This window comes from Dendrobium catenatum, unplaced genomic scaffold, assembly GCF_001605985.2.
Source record: "Dendrobium catenatum unplaced genomic scaffold, ASM160598v2 fragScaff_scaffold_1126, whole genome shotgun sequence".
NCBI lineage: Eukaryota > Viridiplantae > Streptophyta > Magnoliopsida > Asparagales > Orchidaceae > Dendrobium > Dendrobium catenatum.
In genome coordinates this window covers 206,637-231,287 of record NW_021319588.1, presented here as the reverse complement: position 1 = coordinate 231,287, position 24,651 = coordinate 206,637, and the positions used below count along the sequence as shown (strand labels likewise).

The window sequence follows — 24,651 nt, the reverse complement described above, 5'->3', positions numbered from 1 at the left end:
CCAATATGGGGGCCGGCGGTTTCATTAGAGGAGGGAAGGAGGTTTTAAACTCAAATTCTGAAATTAATTTCAGAATTTGAGTTTAAAACCTCCTTCCCTCCTCTAATGAAACCGCCGGCCCCCATATTGGCTTCCCCCATTAATTCTTTCCATTAAGGGATTAAGTGCAATCAAAGTTTGGGATTCAAATTCCAAATTACTCCCTCCAAAACCACTTGAATCTGAAATTTATTTCAGTTCTCTAAAGTATTCCCTCTCCCTCTAGCTCACGGCTAAACCTCCCTCTCCCAAATCACTGGCTGCTCTCTTGCAATCTACTACCCAGCTGAGTGGACAAATCCGGGCTGCTGTCACCAGTCCAGGAAAGTCAAAATCAGCAAGGAAAGGGTCCAGGAAGGCCGCCCAACTGCTGCCCAGGAATTTCCCAAGTCTTCCAAGTGGTTTCCCAAGTCTTCTACAAAACAAACTGCTGTCCCTGAGGTCACAGCAGCTGTCCAGAGATTCCAGCAGCAGTTTGCTGCTGCCCCAGCTACTCCGGGAGCAACCATCAATGGCCCGACGACTGGGAATCGTTCTCCCATGTTGAAGACTCGCTGAACAAGAAGGTGTTTGTGGATTGTGGTTGTCCAAGTCATCCAAGAAGCTGTCAAGCCCCACCTACTTCCGATCCAACCAACAAAGCACCACCGGAACCTTGTATTACCTCATTCCTTGGGTGAAACTCTTTCCCTAATGCTCTTATCTTCCTAGTTTACTTTTCGTTTATGGTTATTAATGGATTCATAAAGATCATGTCAATCACTCGCCGCTAAAGCCTAGTAATTGGAAGAGTAGTGTGAGGGATCTTTCATAGCCTAAATCTTATTGTTAATATTGGAATTTCTTGTTGAAACCACTCATGTATGCAAAGTAAGATTGAGTTGACTATTTAATGATCTCAACCCCTCGCATGTGTTTAGACCTAAGCTATTTTATCACCTTATTATTTTTATGTTGTCGTTTATCATCAAGATGAAGCTTATAACTATTGTGCTTTAAAATTTAAGCGTGCTAACTTCCTTAATCCAATCATCAGTGCATGTCTGTTCTACATCAGGCGGAACCCCTTTAAGTCAGGAGGGCGGGCAATTGCCCCTTCTAAAAAAATAAATATTTTCATCTATTTTTTAGTCTTTATTACAAGGTTTTTTAGGCAATTGCCCCCCTAAAAATTTTAAAATACTATGGTCTTTAAACAATTGGCCGCAGAAAATAGTAAATATAATTTATCATTTTATTTATTCATTTGAATTCCAAAAATATCCTAAGAACCAAAATTTGTTCTAGGGCACTACCCCCGGAAAACCTCGAAGGTCGAACCTCGTCAGGTGGCGATGTCCCCTTGGACCCCCGATATATCTGCAAAGCATATGACGATCAAGGATATGAACAAATAGGGGTCGCTATTGAATCATTTTCTTGTAGTGAAGGGTAGAGCCAAATTCTAGGTAACCCAAATAGTTACTTATAAGTTTGCCTCCTCTGAATATTAAGGCCGGTTCCACCCCTGATTCTAAGAAGGTTTCAAATCAGCAACTGCCTCATTTGGGTGCTTGGTTATGCTTGAGTAGTCCAAGGAACCTTGTTGGGCAGCGATAATACTGGCCAAAAAAAGGATGCGGGAGGTCTTTCATCGCCCATGCAAGAGGTTAAGGACAAGCCAGCTGATTGGACCCCAGCTACCACATCCAACTGTAGACAACCACATTAGCAAAGGCCCACTTGCGGGTCCCCAAGACCCTTTTAAAATCAACTTAAAAAATCAATATAAGCAAGCCCGCTACTGTCACACCCTCCTGTTGGTTTTCATTAGATTTTGATGAGTATAGGCACTTTCAGAATCATCGGAGTGCATACCATTTTTTCCAAAAAATGCTTTTTAGCGAAGAATGAAGCATAAGGATATTGTAATTATATAACCAAGCTGTCACAATCTAACAACCTATAAAAAAAGGATACTTATAACAGTTCTATGCAGGTTCTACATCAGCATTTACGTCATTTGGATGCTTGGATATACTTGAATAGTCCAAGCGCCCAATCAAATATAATATAATAGTTCAATAACATATTCGAAGCATCAGTGCTATTTTAGAATTTCAGAATATACTAGATCATTAATATGTAGATAAATAAGAAATAGCGCATGTGTACAAGTATAACCAATTGATTAATCTAATAGAAATTTAATTTTTTTACATATTTTTACTTATTTTCCAATAAACAAGCGCCATATATATATATACACATACATGAGCACACTCGTATATGTCAACTTTTTTTTTTATCCACACACGTATGTGTCAACTATTTTTTTAACCAATGAATCTCATGGATTGGATTATATCTTGCCCTTGTTTTATACCTTGTAGCATCACATATGTGTGTGTGAATATGCACCTACAGACTCATATATATCTACTATCTTTATCAAGCCAGCAGATCCCGCAATTTGTATCACATCTAGCCCCTGCTTTATAGCTCGTAGCATCACACAAGTTTTTTTTTTTCGCATCTCATAGTTTTGAACATTTTGGTTTAAGTAACTAAATATAATATGATTAGAAATCAAGAACAACTTACCAAATAAAAAAGACCTACGTCAATTTGAATTTTAGAATCATCTGAACCTTCTTCAATTCGCAATACTTAGAAAAATAATAAAAATTGTATGAGCCATCAGCTAGTTCAGTTCTAATTCTGACAGGTTAGGCTGTTGGACTGCAAAAAGATTATTTCCAGAACTCTATAAAATTGCAGGGCATCCAAACAAAATTTCAAACAGAGCTGATCTTGCTTTGCAAGCTAGGAAGCTAAAGCGTTAGGATACCTATGAAAGATCTGATACTTCTCAGGTTCTTGGATAACCCAGATACCATATGCAATATTGCCAAATGACATCTCCAGCATAGAACTTCCAGTGTAAAATGTTGGAAACAGCATTGAATATACCAAATATCATAAAGTTTTTCAAAATGAGTGAATTTCAAAATTGAATAGTAAGATATGACACTTTGACATAAACATTATTTGGGTGTCCAAAAATTTGGATCTGATGTGATAATGAGATAACTTCATAACTCTTTCAATATAATTGCTACAAAATGACGGCTTTTTTTTTATTCAAGTTCTTTCAATTTTTTTGTATGCACAGGTGTATGAGTGTTTCTGTGTCAGAATGCAAAAAGCACAGGCAACATCAATTTCCCCTGGATCAAAATTCCATACAAAGACGAGATGATGCAGTGTATTTCTACTATATACGCTTTTGCATGTAATCAGTTATTTTCTTTTAATGTATGCATGAAACAGAAAGAAAGAATATTATAAATAAAGATACACTTCAATTACCGTGTCAATATTCCCATACTCATCATCGAAGAAAAGCATGGAGTTAAAAGGAATGCCTGTCCTCCTATGAATTGCCTTGAAGTGATCAGCCTTAAAAGTCCGACTAGTAAAGATTTCCTGCATCAATTTAATGTAAGATTAATTTCATACAAAAGACAGGAATACTATTTATTCATTTATAAGAAAATAATTACTCAGATTGGGCAATTGCATGATGGAGGACTTGATGAACATGTTGGCCAGGACAAAACCATCAATTTGGTAGAGGAAAGATTTTATTGGCCTCAACTTATTCCAGAAACATTACGACAAAATTTGAAAATAAATTTTGTTTTTAGTCTTCCTTGAACTCAGAGAGATGTTAATTCAATTGTCTTGATTGTTGATCATTTTTTCAAGGCGGTGCACTTCATTTCATGTAAGAAGACTTTGGATGCAACCAGCAAGGCTCATCCATTCTAACGTGAGATTGTTCATTTGCATGTAGTACCTCAATCAATTACTTTGAATTGAGATGTCAAGTTCCTAAGTCTTTTTTGGCAAACATTGTGGAAGTTGTTTGATCCTTGTTGAAATATAACAATACAAGTCATCCACAGGTGGATGGACACATAAAGGTGGGTGGCTAATCTTATTCTTGACAACATGATTTGATTCGTTTGAGGTGACATAACTAAGCAATTGGATGATGCCCTTCCACAAATAGAGTTTGCATTTACTAGCATGGTGAATCACCAAGAAGACCCTATTTAAATTTGTCTATTCTAGTGTTCCCACGCGTACAGTGGATTCGATTCTTTTACCTTCCTCTCCTGTGACCAATTCCAAGTCTGAGAAGTTTATCAAGCATGTTCACCAAGTTCATCAAGAGTTAAGGAAAAACCCTAATTAAGCTAATTCTTATTACAAGTTTGCTGCAGATCAAAAATAGTACCTTAAATTGTTCAGAAAATGTGATTTGGTAATGCTACATATTTAAAAGAATTGTTTTTCTGTGGACACATAAGAAGTTCAAAGCTCAACGAATTGGTTATTTTCATAAACTATCGAAGATTAGCAATAATGCATACAAAATTGAACTTTTTGTCATAATGAACATTTCTAATATTTCTAAAGTTGATGACTTCGAGTACTTCTCTCAAGATGAATTATCTTTACTATTATAAAACTCAGGATGAATTAAGTGACTAATTTTAATCTTCAAATTAATGTAGTTTATATTTCTTTTTCTTTCTTTATTATTATTGTTTTCTATATTTTTAATTCTCTTGCTTTTTCCTATCTTAGTTTTCCCTTTCCTCTATTAGGCCGTAGGTTTATGAATAAGACCTAAGACTAAAGGGAAAAATTAATAAAAAAAAAGCTTAGAATTGTTATTTGGAGATTAAAATTAGGTACTTCTTAATCATACCACATCAATCGCATATTTAAATTGTTAAACAATCCCTTGAAATAGTTTGCACAAGATCTAGAGAGAGGTCAAGATTACAAGGATATCAAGTAATCATGCTTTAATATTGAATACCAGCTTCTCCAGCTATGAGCTAGTTTGAGCTTAGGGCTAAAAACAAACCAAGCATTTAACAAGCTACTTGTGGCTCAACTCAATTATATTACGTTAATGATCGTTTGATTAAGTAATCACATAAGCTTGAATATCTTTTTAAATATTCGATGCTTAAATAATTAAGTTTGAACAACTATTTGTTCAACTCATTTATATTTATAAATAATATTGCTTAAAGCTCGTAAATAAGCTTAATTTATGTTCAATACAAAGCTCATGAACAAGCTCGATAAGAAACTTGATTAATGTTTGATATGGCGCTCAATTAAGTCTTGTTATGAAATGATAAGCAACCTAATACAAATGTTTTATACTTATTATAATTTAATAATATAATAATTAAAATTTAATAAAAATTTAAAACTAATTATTGTTGGCTAAAAAAAATGTTGCGTCAGCCTGAATCTCACTTTATAGACATAGGATCTCATTCTCCTTAAGGCAGATTGTAGTTAACTAGATTTTCTCTAAGGATAGTATCAGAGTTTAGTTAGATCTGGATCCTTACTTCCTATGAGCGCAAACCATCATAGTTAATTACCTCTTTTACTATATAAAAGAGAAATCTTGATTAAGGATGAACAATTTTAGATGTTTTAGTCTCAATTGCAGGGGAAATAGGGGTAAACCTGATCAAGATCTCATGGTTACGTCGTCCCGGGTATATCGTAGGTTTCAGACTTTCAGTCTAGCAACACTAGAGATCGCTGATCGTAATGTCCAGAAAATCTAATTAGCAGTCATGGATTACCTCCTCTCGAATTTCAATTAATTATTTCAGTTTAATTTTAAATTCAATTGTTTAATTATTTAACATTTAATTTCAATTTTTTATTTTATTTTTTGTTTCAATTAATCAATTGAATCAATTTTAAATTCAAGATTAATTACTCTCCTAGAATGTCTAATTAATTAATTAATACAATTAACTAATTAATTAGTATTTAATTTCAATTTAATTAACCATCATTAATGAATTAATCATTCCTCTCCAATTTCCTTAATTAATTGATTAATTGAATTCACTGATAATTAATTACTCTCATTTTTTTTAAACCAACAAAAATGACTAGTCTTTTGGAACGATTTCGGCAACCTCCCAATATCCCTTCACCACAAGGGGAAGTTGGGATGGCAGTTGCCGTTGATTTCTTGCTAGCCAGATTTAAGATTGAAGACGCGAGGTCTTTGATACAAAATCGTCCCAGCCAGATCTAAGATCGGCAATGCAAGGTCTTTAGTTTGAAATCGTCTCGGCCGGATCTATGATTGACAGTGCGAGGGCCTCGAATGGATTTCTTCCCGGCCCGATCTAAAAGCGACAGCACGAGGTTTTCGCTTTGCAATTGTCTTAACTGAATCTAAGATCAACGGCATAGTTTCTTTAATTGACAAATTCCTGATTGTTTTTATTGACAAACAAATAAATTTTATTTTAATTATACGCCGATCAATTAATTGGACCGACAGGATTAATGATTAGTGTGGGATTAAGCCTTCATGTATAAGGAAAGGTTCGCACATCATCAATTTGCATGTTGGAGCATGGGTTAAAGGAGGATTTCACACGAGAGGGTGTTCGGAATGGAAAGAAGGGAGAGAGCGGTCTGTTCATGCAACAGGCGGAGGTGGGAGTGTGGGTAGGTGACGGATTGGGTCAGAACCAGGGGATACGGGCGACTGTGGGGGTTCCGCACAGGAGAAATGCAGGTCGGAAGAAGGCAAGTCAATCGAAGGTTGGGGTCTTCGGATGGAAGTATGAGTGTTCATGAACAAGGGGCCAAACATTGGAAAGGGCATTGAGGATCTCTCAGACATACGATCAGAGAGGATTGGAGGGTACCTAATCGGAGCGGTCAGAGGTGGAAATTATGGGCGGGTGGTCCAAATGAGTTGAAGATCCGATGTTTGGGATTGTGAACGGGTTGAACAAGCAGATCAATTGACTTACAGGCAGTTTGATCAAAGATTCGTCTTGGGTCAGGTGGAGGAAGCTTCACAGGACGGAAGGGTGTAGTCAGCGAGTGGTTTTGCGAATGGATCGAGCTAATCAATGTGGACAAGTATTTGGATGAGGTAGGCAAAGCACATAAGAGTAGGATTTAGAAATGAAGCAATCGTCTAGGATTTCAAATGGAAAGATCATGAGAACCTTTTTTCTTCCGTTTCAACACACTTTTTATTAGCCGAATAGTTGTGTCGTTTCTAGAGCTCTGCTCCTATTTTGACGTTGTCTAAAACGATGAATTTATTCGTCTCTTTTTCATTTTTTTTTCTTTTTTTTTATAAAACAGTCAACAATTATATCATTACAATATCTATTAATTAGAGTAAATCGCAAATATCTACTAAATTAATATTATTTATAATTAATTTCAGTATTATTAATTATAAATATTTATAATATTGTTAAATAAAAATTTTTTAGTCCATGCTCTAACGACATGAAGCTTATTAAGAAGCTCAAAAATACTCAATAGGCTAGCTCATTTAAAGGATCGAGAACCTCGTTGGATATGTTCTTTAATGGGGTTGGTAAGGCTCGAAATAATTCTTCTTTATTAGGCTCAATAAGGCTCATTTGTTAAGTTGATTAACATCTCGAAAGTAAAGTGCATTAATAACTCGATAAGGCTTGTTTATTATTTTATATATGTCTCTTGTTTAAAGCTCAATAAACATTAAATGAATCAAATATGAGCCAAGAACAAACCAAACTTGAACATCTATCATTTAAAAAGAACCAAGCTTGAGTACAAACATAAAAGCTCGAATCGAGCTCGAACAAGTTGATAATCAACAAGCTTAAATAAGAATAAGCACCTACTCAACTCAGCTCCATTTCTTTGCAGCCTTACTTGAACTACAAGCATAATAGTTTCATGCATATTAATTTAAGGAAAAAAAAAAGTAGGAGAGATAATGGAAATGAAATCAACTTCAGATGTTCCACACTTTAGTATCACTCACAGTTTACGAGCGAGTGTCGCTAAGCAAAATTATCATAAGTATACAACAATATATGTGAATTGCCTGCCACTGAAGGTTGTTTTCCATCCATAAATATATAGTTTAGTCTCATTATAGGGTTTATGTTTCTAATAAGGAAAACTAAAATTGAGCAAAAAAAAAAATACAAGCCATCTGGCTCTTAACGGTATTATTAAATATCAAAATTTTCTCAAGCAAATAAGTATTTAAAATTTCTATCATTCCTGGAAGTGTACGTTTAAAAGCCTGATTGGAAAACAACTTTTTTAAAAAATAAACCTAAAATTTTACATATGAAACGATCGTGAGAACACCAACCACAAAGCCTATCATAGAAGGTTGCTTTAGGAGGTTTAGTGCTCGGTTGCATGAGTAGGCGAGAGTAAGCGAGCTGGCCACCCTTCACAGAGTGGTTTACATTATTCAGAGTAGTTCAGACACATTACTCGAATTGATCAACTATGTCAACTGGATAGTTTACAATTGGAATTAGGTTTACTTATGCTTATTCATGGAAGTTCGGATACTTGGATTAACCAACTACGAAAACATTAAGAAAGTTACGAAAACATTAAGAAAGCTATAGGCTTGAAGTAGCAGTGCTTCAAATGCTCTGAACAGGGGATGAGTACATGTTAATGGACATATAAATTAGTAATAATTCAATATCAATTCCTTAAGAATTAACTTATGTCATCAACAACAGAACTTTAGCTTTATCATGACAAATCTAAGGGTGTTGAGGTCCAATCTATCTACACATGCACAACTTTATTTATGTATTTCTCGATAGGTTTATACCGCACGTCTCTTGCTTTGTTAGCCAATGTCTTCTTAAATTGACATTTTATAGATATTTTTCAAATGAAGTGCCCAATCCATGAGATTTTGATCTCCAACACAAATACAACTTTCTCAACCACCACAGTTGAATATTCATGTAAACTATCATAGCAAGCAAAAAAAAAATTGTTATAGATTATAATGAATATAGAACACGCTCTGATGAGCGAGAGTTTTTGAGTTGATAGAATCCATTTTAAATCAAGTTTAATAGAGCCCTATGCCATCACAAATGCACTCAATATGCAAACACATTTGTTCATCTCTATGTTTGAGATAACCCCAAACTTTTTCTTACAATTCATTTACTTGTTTTCTCTTATTATTTCAGAGAGTAATTCTTCACAACAACTGCGACCTCTACAATCTCTTAGCAAATTTAATAATTAGATTGAAAGAATGTAGCTTTAACTTGTATATGAATACACAAAAGATGAAATTTCACAGAAGAAAGCAGAGATCACCTTGGCTACAAACATAGATTGGATACCCAGCTGATCAAGGAATGTGTTAGCTATGTCTGCAGTGGGTGATCGTGAAGCAATTGCCATTTCTATTCCTTTATCCTGAAATGCTTGCAAGATGCCCTTAGCTTGTGGGTATAAATATGGCATTCCCCTTTTGGAGTGCAATTCACTGTAAAAAGTTAAGGAAAAAAAGAACTACGATAAAACAATTCCAAGTGGTCTATATCTGGTTCAAAATAACACAAAGTATTTCCAACTACATATTACTAAATTTACAGTGTGTAGATAAATCAGCACCTCAAAATCTGGATCATTGTAAAAATTATAACTAACAATACAGATAAAAAAAAAAACAATGCGCCAGATTTTCTATATCGTAATTCCTAGTTTATGGCATGCTATTTTGGTATTTCATAATGCAAATCAGTGTGATGGAACAGTTGAGCCTGTGTACCCCACTAGTATGGGCAATGAGCAAGCAAAAAGGGGGGCTAAAAAAGGATTAATTCTCCCTTTAGTTGCTTATCATGGAAAATCAAAATTGTGAGGGAATTAGGAAAGTTTATTTATGGAATGGGGACTGATTTGAATTCAAATTTGGGAGGGAATTAGGAAGGTTTATTTAGAGAAACAGTGCTGATTTGAATTCAGATTTTGGAGGAAATTAGAAAGGTTTATGTAAGGAAAGATGGCCGATTTAATTCAGATTTGTGTGGGATTTAGGAAGGTGTATTTAGGATTAATTTGGTTATTTAACTTTCATTATGTGAATTATGTTTTGTTGTAGTTTTCTTTGGAGTTGTTCATAGAGGCACTTAGGGTTTGTGGAGAGTCGGTCCATCTCTCGAATAGTATATCAACTTGTATCTTGGTTTGTTATGCCGATATCTCATTCTTTCTCGCTGATTTCTGTTGTGATTTCTCTTCGTTATTATTGTTTTTTGCGGTGTGGAGATTGGATTCCTACCAAATTGGAATCAAAGTACCTTTTTTAGGACTTATGATAGTTAAGAAGGTTGATGAGTTGGAGGAGAAGCTTGATGGGAAAGTTGGAAAACTGAAATATGAATTTGGATAACAAATTTTAGCAATTGAAGGCAAATTTTTGAATCTGGAAGAGATGATGAAAAGAATTTTATAGTTTCAAGCCAAAACTGCATCATCGGAGGGCAAGGGCATCATTGACCGGACAAGGAAGTGGGGGAAACCCTAATATAGGTATTATGAGGGAGGATCGGGAGGTGAAAATTTTGATGAAAGAAAAGGAGATGCCACCTTTGAAGCCATTTCCAAGGAGGGAGGAATGGGTTAAGGGCATGGATGGCAAAGAAATTAGAATGATGAAGATAGGAGAGCTGATTTGGGGGAGAGGGAAATATGGAGGGATCACAAGACCAGCTACACTAGATATGGAAGAAGCTATTGGGGTGGTGGCAATCCTAGGGTGAGAAAGTTGAAGATGCCGGTTTTTTAGGGAGTAAATGCTCACATGTGAATTTATAGGATGGAGTTATATTTTGCTATATACGGGTGGATTTATAGGTGTAAGACCCAAACTATCTCTTCCGCCATTGGTTCCCCCCTTGTATCGAGGGTTGGAAACGAACATTTCTTCCATTCACCTCGCATGACCGGATATCCATGAATCGGCGCATCCCCCTCCTCCGGTCGTCCACTCCTCTTGCTCAAAAGGCCTCGCATGGTGGTCGGCCACTCCACCACCTCTACCATAAAACTCCTTTCTTGATGTTACCCCCCCCCCCCTGCCCATTATCAGAGACCTAAGAGGTGGTTCTTTATGAAGTAAACTCTCCTCGTCGAACTCCTTACGTTCGATCTCTTTTCCCTTAGATTCAACCAAGGGAATCCCGATCGATTTTGGGTTAGGGTTAGCAATCAGAAACACCGGTTGATTTTGGGATTGCATCCCCATGAGCTTCCTTATCTACTCCACCCCTCTAAATCAATTTTCCATTGATGAAAACCTTCCTTCGTTGTTACTAGATTTTTTTATGAATCTCTTCTTGTTTTTAAGTTTAGGATTTTTACAGTTTATCACAATATGTCATTAACAAGTTTAGGGTTTTTGATTGATCTCTTCTAGTTTTTCAGTTTTTTATTTTTTCAGTTGTTACTGCATGCCATTAACAAATTTAGGATTTTTTTCAGCTTGGGGTTTATTTTAATTTAGGATTTTTCAGCTTAGTATTTTTTCAGTATACTATTAGTATGTTTAATTATTTTTCGCTGAACAAAAAAATCATAAACTGTCATTGATTTTTTCAATTTATCAGTGTGTTGTCATATATATCGGATAGGAAGCTTAAAAAAATTTGGAATTTTACCTATTATTCACTGAATTTTATCACCTTGGATGGCAATATTCACTGATATTTTATTAGTTGTTGGATTTTTTAGAGCTATTGAGGCATATATTTTAATTTTTTGCAAAATCATAATTTTTAGAATTTTAGTTATTATTTTCTTGACTGGTCTAACTTTTTTTTGACAATTGAATCTGTTCAAAGACAAATTCACCAAGAAGTATGGGGGAGCAAAGCGACAAAACTTAAGAACTTACAGTTAAATAACTTAATTTTAGATTTGTAAAAGTATGTGTAGATTATATTTTGTATTGATAATTGTATGTTCAACTTATAATAGTAGTTAAATCAATTACATATTTCAATTGACTTGAAGTTTTGTATGTTTCAAAATAATAAAAAAATATTTATGTAAATTATATTTTCTTGGCAAATTAATGCTACTTTTTTATAAGTATTACTATGTGAATTAGCCAAAAAAAAAAATTCAATGCAATACAAGTCGGCGGATCGGCTGGTCAGCAAGTCGTGTTAGGTTGGGTTCGAGTCAGGTTTTATGACATGTTTCACAAATCGAGTTACGTTTGGGTCAGGTGAGTTTCGGGTTAGACTTGAAGCCTATCCGAAAAACCATTTTGACGCCCTAGTACTTACTAGCATCTAACAACACCTATAAAACCCGACCAACTGCAAAACCTACTAGCAAACATTAGAATGACCCAAACAAAATTTGCTCCTACTTAATTACTTACTTGACAAAATAGGTTTTATTCGAGTCCAACCTAAAACTAACCCACCTTCAACTCACCTAACCCGATTAATACAATGGGTCAAAAACTTAGACCCGAACCAAACCCGCCTCTGACATGATCCGGCTCGACATGACCCGCCGACCCTATAGCTTTAAGTTGGCTAATTCAAATTATAATATTTACAAGAAAAAATCAATATTAATTTGCCAAAATATATAATCTACATAAATACTTTACTAATATTTTTAAACATATAAAAATTTAAGTCAATTTAAATGCTAAATTGAAATATTTAACTAACTCAACTACCGTATAAGCTATACATACAATTACCAATACAAATTATAATCTACAAATATACTTTTACAAATATAAAATTAATTGATTTAATTATAAACTATTAAGCTTTGTCGCTTTGCTGTTGATAGTGGGTGCTACGGTGGAGTGTAATTTTGAATTATAAAAATGCTTAGGGCTCTATCTCCCCTAAACAATGCTTAGGTTTTCTTTGATATAAAAATAATAAATCTCACTTAATGTACACAAGTATATGTGTTGAATCAAGTAATAAAGTGATAGAATATAGTATCGAACTCATAAGGAAGTATACTTTTCAGCAATCAACTACTAATGCTTACTCTAATTGCAAAATTATTCTACTAAAATAAATTTTTTTGTTATGGAGATTCAATCACTAAATAAAAATAGTTAAATTATGGATACAATATATAAATAAAGTATTTTGGAATGATGAATATAAATTGCATATCTTTCTTAATGAAATTCTTATTATGTGATTCAGAAAATATACAGCCCTAAATCTTTATCGAACTTGTAAGGATGAAAATGATATATGCTAACCTCCTACAGTTATATTATCTCCTTAAAAATGTAGCATAATTTACATCTTATGTCAAGATATGCAAACATAATATTTCAATATTCCTGGTTGTTCTTGCATTCCTCCGTTGAGGTTATGCATCACACTAAATTTTAACTACACATATGGACACTATATGCATTAAATAAAGAGTGGGATAATATTGAAAACATCTTTTAAGTTTAGAGCACAATAATTTCTATTAGTACTTAATATGTTCTCTATATCATCAATCCAAAACTAAAGAATTAGCTAGACATGAAAGAAGAGATAAGCAAACTCATTTCCATTGAAAACTAAAAGAATGAAAATATAAGAAAATGATATCACCATAAAGGATCAATATATATCCTTTACATTCTTTCTTCCTTAACGAACAAAATTCTTTAAAAAAATACTGACTAAATGCTCTAATAATTGTATCTAGTACTTTCCTAGTCTCTCTTAGATTTGACTCTAAAAGATATGTAATACTAAAATTATATAAGTGATTGAACTCTCCTACAAACATAACACATAACTATTTATAAGAAAACATAAAGTAGGAAACTGGCACTGCGGCGCTTGAAAGGTCGGCACAGTTGCCACAACAAATGAATTAATGCCATTGCGCTACTGTTTTAGTTTTGTTGCAGCGCTTGCTGATGTGGATCATTTACTTAGTGAACAGTCGCATCGTTTCGCTGACAAATCGTGACCTTAGGAAGCTACAACTGCTACGCTGCTGACTTTCCAACGCTGTGGCACCAAGATGAAAATAATGGCACCAAGGCGTGATAGATTGTGATGTTGGGGTGCTTGAAGACAGTAAGCATGACGCTGCAAAGCCGACCATTTGGCGTTGCGACGCTATCCAACAGAGAAGTTGGCACCGCAATGTCAATGTTATAGAGCTTCGGCGGTTCCTTTTAAGGTGCTGCGGCGTTACTTTGTCTGACGCCGCAGCGTTAGATGAGACAAAATTTTGTGCCTTTTTTATATTTTTCCTACACAACACAACTAAAACATCTTTTTAATTAAAATATAACGCATAAAATAATGCATTATTTACACTTATTAGTTACCCCATAACTCTTGTTAAATTTGTCTTTAAACATATTCAATTGCAAAAATAAGGTTGAATCAGTTAAAAAAAACTAACAGCTAAAATTCTAAAAAATGAATTCGTAAAAATTAAAATATAAAACTCAGATTAATTCTCCAAAATATATATGAACTAATAAAATGTCAGAAAATATTTCCATCAAAAGGCAGCAATTTGTATTTACTCCGTTAGAATTTGCTCAATTAGATGGTATTTGCTTAGTCAAATAGAACACAAATGCCTCATGGTTGTACTTGCACAAAATGGTTTCATTTTAGATGATTTCTCATCACTGCTCCAAAAAAAAAAATCGTGAGTAGCAAAAGAGATTCTCCATTAGAATAAACTACTCCACAAGAACCACAATACCAAGACTGAACAGGAGAAATTGCACAAACAGAAAAAAAAAAACTGCACCACATATTGCACCAAAAAGTATAATTCAGCAACTACATATAACAACATACAGCAGGATTCAGCAACCAGAACTATCAAAAAATAGCAGAATTCAACAATAACAGGTCCAAAACTAAAAGCAGCAGTTTATATTATTGAAATAATTGTAAGAAAAAAATTATAATAAATTACCATTGAAATGATAACATCTACTTCTCACTAGAATATATAGCAACTGAATGTCTATTTCTCATTGATAATATCAAAATCAAGCAAACTAAAGTAATGCGAGAAAACCAACAGCAGCCATAACAGAGAATAGAAGATAGCAGAATCTAGGAATGCGGCAAATAGAGAACTATGATAGCAAATATGAGTGCTACAAAATCAAACCACAACACATCATGCCCGCAGTAATACACCAGCCGGAAATCACAACAAATAAAATAATTCAGCATCCAAGTAACAAAGCTCAAGATATTATCAGTGACAGCTTCAATTTTTATATCATTAACATATGCAAAAATAAAAAGATAAGTTTAAGCTTTTAACAACTTGATTTGATATATAAATATAAGTTTTTTAAATTAAATAATATTGCATTTGCACTCTGTTCTCTATACAGCCAATCTTTTGAGATGCCCAAGCGACCAACTAGCTGAACAACGAGAAATAAACAAAAGAATTCCAAACTCCAAAAGACCAAAAATATTTTAAAGAACCCAAATTCATATGGATTGTACTCGTTACCCATCAAGGCATCAACCATAAGCACCAAACCCAAATGATTATACATTGAATAACAATTATTTTCATACACATTCAGCATGTTAAAGAATATCAATAAATAAATAAAAGGATATTAGCAACAAAAAAAAACTAAAAATGACTGAAAGTCAAAAATTGAAATAAAAAATATAAGCAACCAAATCAATCATATTGAGACCTCCCTCAACTATCATAATTCATAAACATAATCTTAGAAACATAAAGAATTAAGATAAATGCACAGCCAACAAGTTCATATTCTCTAAACAACAAACAAGTTCATGTTCCTAAACAAGTGCATAAGAAATTCCTCCCAAAGATTAACTACACTACTCTATTGATTGAACTATCACTCTTCCCTTGCATTTTATTCAACATTTAAGTTTATACAAAAAAAAAAAAGATACTACAAATAGTTTGTCAAAATATATGCATTAAAATGATATTTCAAGTTCATTGATGGTTTACCCTATTCTCAATATAACAAATCCTTAGCACAAACTAATGTTTTGATAATGTCATATTTTGAAGCACTTTGATACTGATCCAAACTCCACTATTACTGAATGCACTTTCAGAAACTACTAAAGAAAATTGAATGCACTTTCAGAAAGTACTATAGAAATAGGAATACACAAAATATCTCAAGCAATAGTTGTCACTTCAGAAAATTGTACTTGTTGTAGTTTTAGAAATATAAGATATCTAACTCTTTTCTATCAATTTTTAATTCGTAAAGATATATTTCAAGCTCTAACTTCGTAGGCAATGTAATTTTCTCCTCAAAAGAATCAAAATCCTAATTGTGAAGTTCAACGTATATTTTACGGGTTAGAAAAAAAGAGTAGCCACTGAAAAATACAACATATTCCCAACCACATAATTACATGCATAAAAAAAAGTATTGGTAGAAACTCTGATTCAATAATTATGGAAGAAATACTCTTTAAATTATCATTTTGAGATCTTTGTGTTGGCACTGATGACTGCCCCTTTGAATAATATTTTTCAACTTTAGAATAGTTTTTAAATCATGCAAACAACTTATCCTTAACATTTCTAGTTTCAAGAAGATAATCACCGCAATATAACTTTTAATAACACCACTCAATAAAAGTGAATTTGTATCTAGGATTCAAAATGACAACTATTGTCAAGATGTCATAGAATCTGACCAATACTCTTCAAATTTGTAAAGTCTGCTTGTAACCATTTATTTAATGTAGTTAAGCTCACTAGCATTTCATATTTCAAAACAGCATAAGCAATAAAGACACAATGAAAGTAGATAATTGTAGTTGGATATTTTGTCCAAGAATGCACAAGTTATCTCATTAAAAGAAGCTAAGAGCTTATAAATAATCTCCAACTTGTCTCACTCAATGCTAGTAGGATAGACTTTGTAGTTAGAGTCAACCAACTCTAAATGAATAAAAACAAGTCAACATTAAATAGTTGCATCAAGCATAAAAAAAGTTGAGTTCCATCTAGTTGGAACATTTTGCCTCAAATCTCTTTTTAAATCAAGATAATATAGTAATGCTCATATACCAACCCATTCAACACATTGAAATGGTAGATCATGCATAATAATACAAGCAATAAATAAATCACGAAACTCATGATAGTCAAGCATGCTATCAGACAATAGAAATAGATGAGCTGGAATTCAATAAAATAAGCTGTCATATAACACGAGTATATCTTTTATTATAATTTTGGCATCTTAGATTGTCAGTGTTATTCTTGTTGTCACATTAATATATTGTGCAATATTTTTTATATTTACATCATTGTTTTTCATCACTAGCAATGGGTAATATCTCATAATGACTCTAAAGAGTTGAACTCGTCCTTCTTCTTTTCTTGAGAACTCTTCCCCCATCCATTTTTTTGTCATCAACATCACAAATATCAGAATCATTACATTTATCATTATCTATTTCAATTGTATTATCACCACTGCCAACTTGCATATTTTCATCAAAATGAGTACTTTCAATAATAGTATTAGAATCCTGCTTCTAACAAACAAAATTAAATACAATTAAAAAGCAAAAATCTCAATAATGGTATTAGAAACTTCCATCAAGCCAAGTAATTAAACAAAATTTTAAAAAAGTATACAAGAAAATTTCTTAAACGTAAAAATGAAATACAATAACAATCAAAGATTCAAAAATTTTAACACCATACGAACTCTACACAGCTAGTTATTTGCCACTTTGGATATTATTATTGATTTCCTGGCTTTGAAGATGATAAAACAAAATGTTAGGCTCAATTTTTTTTCTAATAAGATGAAAATAGAAGAGCAAACATTCATTATTTTTTTTTAAGATATGCATTGTATTATATTACCTGATAAAAAAGAACATTGTTTGATGGGAAAAAATCATACCCTTATCGTAACTATCAGCACGTAAGTTAAATAAATATTGCAATAAAAAAATAAAAGAAAAAATAAATAATAATAATAATAATAATAAATATTAAAAGGCATTGGATTAAGTAAAGCAATCACTTGTTAATCATTGACATAAAAGTAATGCTCATTATCATCAAAAATTTTAAGCTTCCTATCCAGACGGCATATGTGATAAACTAAAAAAATCAAAAATGGCAATTTAGGATTTTTCAGTTTAGTGATGAACAATTAAATATACTAATAGCATACTAAGAAAATCCTAAGCTGAAAAATCATAAACAAAAATAAACTAAAAGCTAAAAAAATCATAAACTTGTTAATGGCATACTATAACAACTGAAAAAACCAAATACTGAAAAATCCTAAACTGAAAAATCCTAAACTGAAAAACTATGAGAGATCCATCAAAAATCCTAAACTAAAAAACCATAAACTTGTTAATGACATGCTGTGATAAACTAAAGAAACGCTAAACTAAAAAAAACCTTAAACTTAAAGCTAGAAGAGATCCATTAAAAATCCTAAACTGAAAAAACCTTAAACAATACATCAACTTACGAAAATGTCTAAATAAATCACTAGAAGGATTTCCTTCGATTCCTTCAAAGTTCGAAAAACATGAATACTAAAAAACCCTAAATTGCTAAATAAGCAAATAGAGACAAACAAATAACAAATTTATGGGTTGGGGAGTTCTCTAAAGATGGTGACCAGGAGATCTAGTTCTTTGGAGGCAGCAATGAGGAGATGGTAACGTCAGCAAGGTGAAGGCAGCGATTGAGCAAAAGAACAACCGAAGAGAGAAATGAGGAATACATGAAATCAGAACGAGCGACGAAGCAAAAATGCTAGCATGACACATTGTTTGGCCCTAACTAATAATAAATAATACGACGAACCGAGTCATTTTCTGATTATTTTTGGATTTTCAAGTAAACCTAAACAATGTGATTGGTGATTAGGTCATCGGTTAAAATTATCATCAATTGATAACTAAGCCATTAATTAAACCATAAATAAAGGTCGAGTGATTGGTGATTAGATCATCAAATAGAATCCAATAAGTAATGATAATAGAAAGAACCAATGCCAAGTAAATTCCCAAGATTATGAAAATCTTCTCAGGCAAACATCGAACGGTATATCACGATCGAAAAACAACTCAGGCTAGCCAAATCGGGCTCTAAGCCAAGCTAAAGCACAGCAGAAGAGATAAAGACGTATTTGACGATCGACAATGAGCGGAACTGCTCACTTGTAGAAAGGCCATAGGGTGTAATCGAGATCGAAGACGACCAAGCGCGGGAGAACTTCGAAGAGGCCGATGAGACGGAGAGCCTCGTCTTTAACCCTCACGTCCTCCATTTCTTTATCAGTTTCTCTCTCCTCCACCGACAGCAAAGAGTGCGACGTGGAGATCAATTGGAGAAGATGCTTAGAAGACGACTTCTTTTCTCGTTTTTTATAAGGAACATTCTTTTTTTTTACCCACGTTGAAGTTGCCACTACCATATTCTCTCATGTAATTAAGACAAGCGACTTTTAATATTGTGATTTTGAGAAATATATTATTATTTATTTTATTTGAAAAATAAAATTTATTTAAGATCAAAGTGCTCCTACGGTCCTACCTCAAATAATAAAATACTTATTTAAAGCCTTTCATGATCGATATTAGCTCAAATAAGATTAAAAAAAAAGATCGATGATGTTGGAGACGCAATAGCCGTATGGTACTAATTGGGTGACAATTAGGAGATAATATTGGTAGGACGATGAGAGTTTGATGAAAGTAGTCAGATGATGATAGTTGAATAATAATGAATAGATTATGATGAGTGGCTGATGGTGATCAGACGATGACGATCAGAAGACGGCAGTTAGATGATAATAATCAAGCGATAATGATAGTTAACAACAGTTATCCTCGTCAAATGTCAAGTAAAGCTATAAAGTTCTTACAATCTCCTAGATCTCTCCAAATTCAATTTATGTCCCTTTCATGTTGAACATGGAGATCTATTTATTGTATTTTAGTAAGAGGATTTTGGTAAAGTCAGACAAATTTGCATGGCACGCCATCGAACAACTCACATTGAATCATTTAATTATAGATTGTTCATTTAGCATTAAGTCCATTAATGACCCTAAAATCTAGTGATATTTACTTTATTGGATTCATCTCATTGAGTTGCTTGATTTGACTATATATATACAAAAATTAAAGATTATTTAATCCGTCAATTGATTTTCTAAAGTTTTTTTATTTTAATTTAATTGCCTAATTTGAGCTCATCTGGACTTAGATTAGATTACTTTTGGTGTCGTTAGATCACACTCAATTTGACTTTATATTTGTTGAAATCAAAGTTAAAAATATTCTAAATTTAAAAAAAAAAATTTATTGGATTCATCTCATTGAGTTGCTTGATTTGATTATAAATATACAAAAATTGAATATTATTTGATCCGTCAATTGATTTTCTAAAGTTTTTTTATTTTAATTTAATTGCCTAATTTGAGCTCATCTGGACTTAGATTAGATTACTTTTGGTGTCGTTAGATCACGCTTAATTTGACTTTACGTTTGTTGGATTCAAAGTTTAAAATATTCAAATTTTTTTAAAAAAATTTGTAATGTAAATATTACATCAATATTCATGTAGAACAAGTAAAATTAATTTATACATATCATGAAAGGAAAAATAGTGTATAAAGATAAAGAAGGTTCACCTTACAACTCCATGCAGAGCCTAACAGCATAAGGACACAACAGAGGAGATTGAATAGAAGGAAGTGTTCTATTGACATGAGTCTGGTCTTAATAGTTTAAATTCTCTGCAACCTCATAAGGAATAAATATCTAAAGGCATGTAAATTTTTTTTTTACAGACTGTCATGGGGCAATCAATGGAGACGAGTCAGTGAGGCCCATTAGTTAGAGAGCCAACTAATATCACTACTAATAAAATAGGCTTTCACAGCACTTTTTCTATCCTACAGCGGTTAAAACACCTGCTATTTAATTTGCAACGGTTTCAAAACTGCTGCACATTTGCCGTATTTGTTATCGTTGCAAATGGCTTCCGCAGCGCTATTTAAACCGCTGCCTTAGAGGAAGTTTTAGCAGTGGTTATAACCGTTGTAATTTTATGGGAATGAATTTTTAGCAACGATTATAACTACTGTGATTTTGCACCTGTAATTTGGGAATGGATCTTTAGCAGCAGTTATAACCGCTATTAAACTTTTACTATGAGTCCATAGCAGCGGTAATAACCGCTGCAATTCTGGAAATAAAAAAATAATAATAAAAACAGTTACAAGCATGCCTTCGCAATAAAAATTGTTGCTTGGCGTTCGCTCCAGAAGCCTCGATCTCCCGTGAGAGTTTATGTCACGAAACAGAGGAATTAGGGATTCGGATAATTTAAGTAAAGGGCATCATTTTGGGGTGTTAATTGGACCGGTTAAAATCGGTGCTAAAGAATTGATTTGGCAACAATTTCAAAACCGCTAGAAAAAACTGATGCGAAAAATACTTTTTTTTGTAGTGAATGCTGAGATAGTTTGATGGTGAACACACATCCGTTGCCTTGAATATGGTCGGCAGTGTCTCGGAATGATCTATTGATTAAAGCTTCGTTTGAAACGACTTTTTTATTGCTTCTTAAAATAGAGTTTTTGTATAAAAATTTTAATTTTGTACTAAAATAAACTCTGCTTTAAAAAGCAATAAAAAAATTATTTCAAACAAAACTTAAGAAGTAGAAGAATGCTACAAGAGGTGTTGATTAGAAGACAGTTTGTTTTTGTCAGGTTATCATCAATGGAATTGGCTAGCCAAGCAAGACTTGATTTGCAAGGATATGAAACTTAAAGGCGTTGCTTAGGAGGTAAGGTAATGTTCCCAATACTGGAGGAGATGGTCAAAACACCTGAGGGGATTTGAAAGAAGATGAGAAACTGCCTAGAAATTGGTGATGCTAATATCAAAATTGATTCTCGTGATTGAATCACTCCAAATTTTCCCTAGATTTAAAGGAAAAATACAGGTCATCTGATGAAGCACTCCAAATTTTTCCTAGATTTTTTTCTATATTTATGGAGCATGCCACTCAAAAAATATATAAATAAGCCTCACATCTTGTATGAGGGGGACTATTTAGAGATTGGAGAGAGCTTCGAGGCTTCAAGGATTCTAGAGTTCCGACACAGACAAACTTTTATCAGCCAGTCGCCATTGGACCCCTTATGTTTGCCCAATTGCCGGCGAACCTCCTTCCATCTGCTTTACGACCACTGGAACTCCTTCCATCTATTTGACTGCTACCAGACCACCGCCCCCCGCCGACCTTGTCCCGATCATCGACCCCACCAAAGCTCTGACTGCTATTGGATCTCCACCTAGAAGCTGACGGCTACAGAACCTCTGTCCAGTTATTGACTGCCACCCGACTACCAACTGGCACTAGACCTTCGCCCGATTACTGCTAGATATCTGCTTTGCCTCCACCGAATCTTCGCTCGGCCATCATCTAACACTGAATCTCTGCCCAACTGCCCACTACTTCTAGACCTATGTTAGGCCACCCACTGTCACCAGACCTAGATCCCACCACAGACCAATGCCAGACCTCCGCTAGGCCATCGAACCTCCAATCGGTTGAACTTTACTGTGTTGCAAATCTGGGCCCAAGTGCTGTGATTTTGATGATAACAAATATTATTATTTATTTTCTATTGCTTTTATTGTATATCTATTTTGTTTGGCATGCATACTAACCTTTCAGGTTTACAAATTCATTTGCAATATAAATTAGCTCAATATCAGGTAGACTAGGGTTGAGTCTATCTATAATTTCAATTTTAATATATTTTTTTCCTTTCTTGAGTCAAGTCATGTATCTGATGGATCCTAAGCTAAGTAATCTTGCACACACACATACTTAAGGGAGTGAGTTGGTGAGTTAGAAATTTTTTAAAAAATTTGACCTAATCGTACATGACAATTTTGATTGTACTGGATGATCAATTAAAAACAAAAAACTCAAATTATGACATCCTGTTAATTAAGAGTGATTAAATTAATCGTACTGTATGATCCATATCATATAGCACAATCAATTCAGATTATGAAAACAGCCGCCAATCACAATTTAGGCAATATTTTAAATTTCAAAATTTTACATTTCGTACACAACGATTTGAATCATCCTGGATGATAGAGGATAAGCATGCCTAAAATTTAATTCAATCCGATCGTATAAGATGATCGGTGACGATCGTCCTGGACGATAGAGAACATGCATGGGATGATAAGGGATTGCCACATATTGTACCAGATGAATACCATAATTTTTAACTAATCGTCTAGGATGATTGACCCATTTTGTACTAGACGATAGAGAATTTTGTGGGACGATAAGGCATCACCGGTATTGTACTGGACGAAGTTCAATAGTTTTATACTAATCGTCTAGGATGATATTATAATTGTCTAGGACGTTTCGTCTATTTCTCCTAAACTAGTCATACAGGGCAATGCAATTTGTATTGGCTGAAAGGGATATTTCAAACTAATTTTATAGGATGATTAGTGCCGCTAGATTAAAAATTAGGGCTTTTTTGATAGCTCTCATATTATCTTAGAGTTAATCTTTTGTTGTTGGGTTGATCTGAGAAGGAGCTTAGAGAAGGAAGAGAAAGGGCTTTAAAATAGTGAGATCCCTATGAGGGGAAGTTATGAGGGATTCACTAATGTTGCTCCACATAAGGTTTCCACCATCTTCGTCAAGCTTCTTCCTTAGTTCCTTAGTGCCTATAGGGAGACTTTCATCAGCATTAGATCCAAGGTTCTTTGCCTATTTTAGGAAGGAGTAAAATTAAGAATTTTCAAGTTTTCTGTCTACTCCAGGAGGGAGTAAAAGCATTCAAGGTACTTTGCCTCACTGGGTCGGAGGAAAAATTTTGTAAGGACTTCTTTAACTTATTGTCGGGGCAAAAGGAGATACACTACTTTTAGTGCAATACTTATAAAGGAGGTTTTCGAGGAGTGGACGTAAGTTAAGTTAACCGAACCACTACAAATCTGATGTGTTCTTTCTATTTACTTTTCACATTTAATTTTTGTATTATTCAGTCATTTGTTTTGTGGTCAAAATCTCTAATTTTTGTTATTATGAAATTAGTGTTGCTTTCGCATAAATTGTTTGTTTTAAAATATTAAAAAAGACTTCAAAAAAATTTTATTTGTCTTAATTTTTTTAAATAACCAATTCACCCCTCTTGGTTTGCTTCAAGTTAGTTCATAAAAGTTTAACAACCCTCACGAACTTTCATGTTGGACCTTCTTTCAATCGCTGCTACTAGAGTTCCAACTTTCGTTGTCCATCCATGACATTATAAATATTCGAGTATCCGTATGAAGTCTGATTGACTCTTCAAACTATTGCAATTTTATCATCTCCAAAGTTAAGGGATGAGTCAACCTTTGTAACTCACTTAAGTATAGTGGAATCTCTTATCATAGATAAGGTCCTGCAATTTTTTTCCTTTATGCGTTTTCCATGTTAAATTTTTTCTAGTATTCTCTTACTCTTTCAACTATCTATTTGTGTATTAGATATTCATGCATTACTAAGACGAAAATTTCTCTCTACTACCACAAATTTATCAATCCACAATAAGTATGAGTTTAAATCTTAAAGCTCTACTTAGAGGTCAAATGTAACATTTTTCAAATAAATAGTTTTTTTTTT

The 24,651-nt window shown here is 33.5% G+C and overlaps 1 protein-coding gene across 1 annotated transcript in view; it reads right to left on the bottom strand.

The window, feature by feature from the left end:
- The window catches only part of LOC110091888 (magnesium-dependent phosphatase 1), a 22,178-nt gene extending 2,796 nt beyond the window's left edge, over positions 1-19,382 (bottom strand). The window contains exons 1-3 of the mRNA XM_020816174.2: positions 19,146-19,382; positions 9,256-9,427; positions 3,391-3,507 (exon numbers count right to left, since the gene is read on the bottom strand). Of these exons, the coding sequence (XP_020671833.1) occupies positions 3,391-3,507; positions 9,256-9,427; positions 19,146-19,255 (399 nt within the window). The 5' untranslated portion in view covers positions 19,256-19,382. The remainder of the gene's footprint in view (positions 1-3,390; positions 3,508-9,255; positions 9,428-19,145) is intronic.
- Between the last annotated feature and the right edge of the window lie 5,269 nt (positions 19,383-24,651).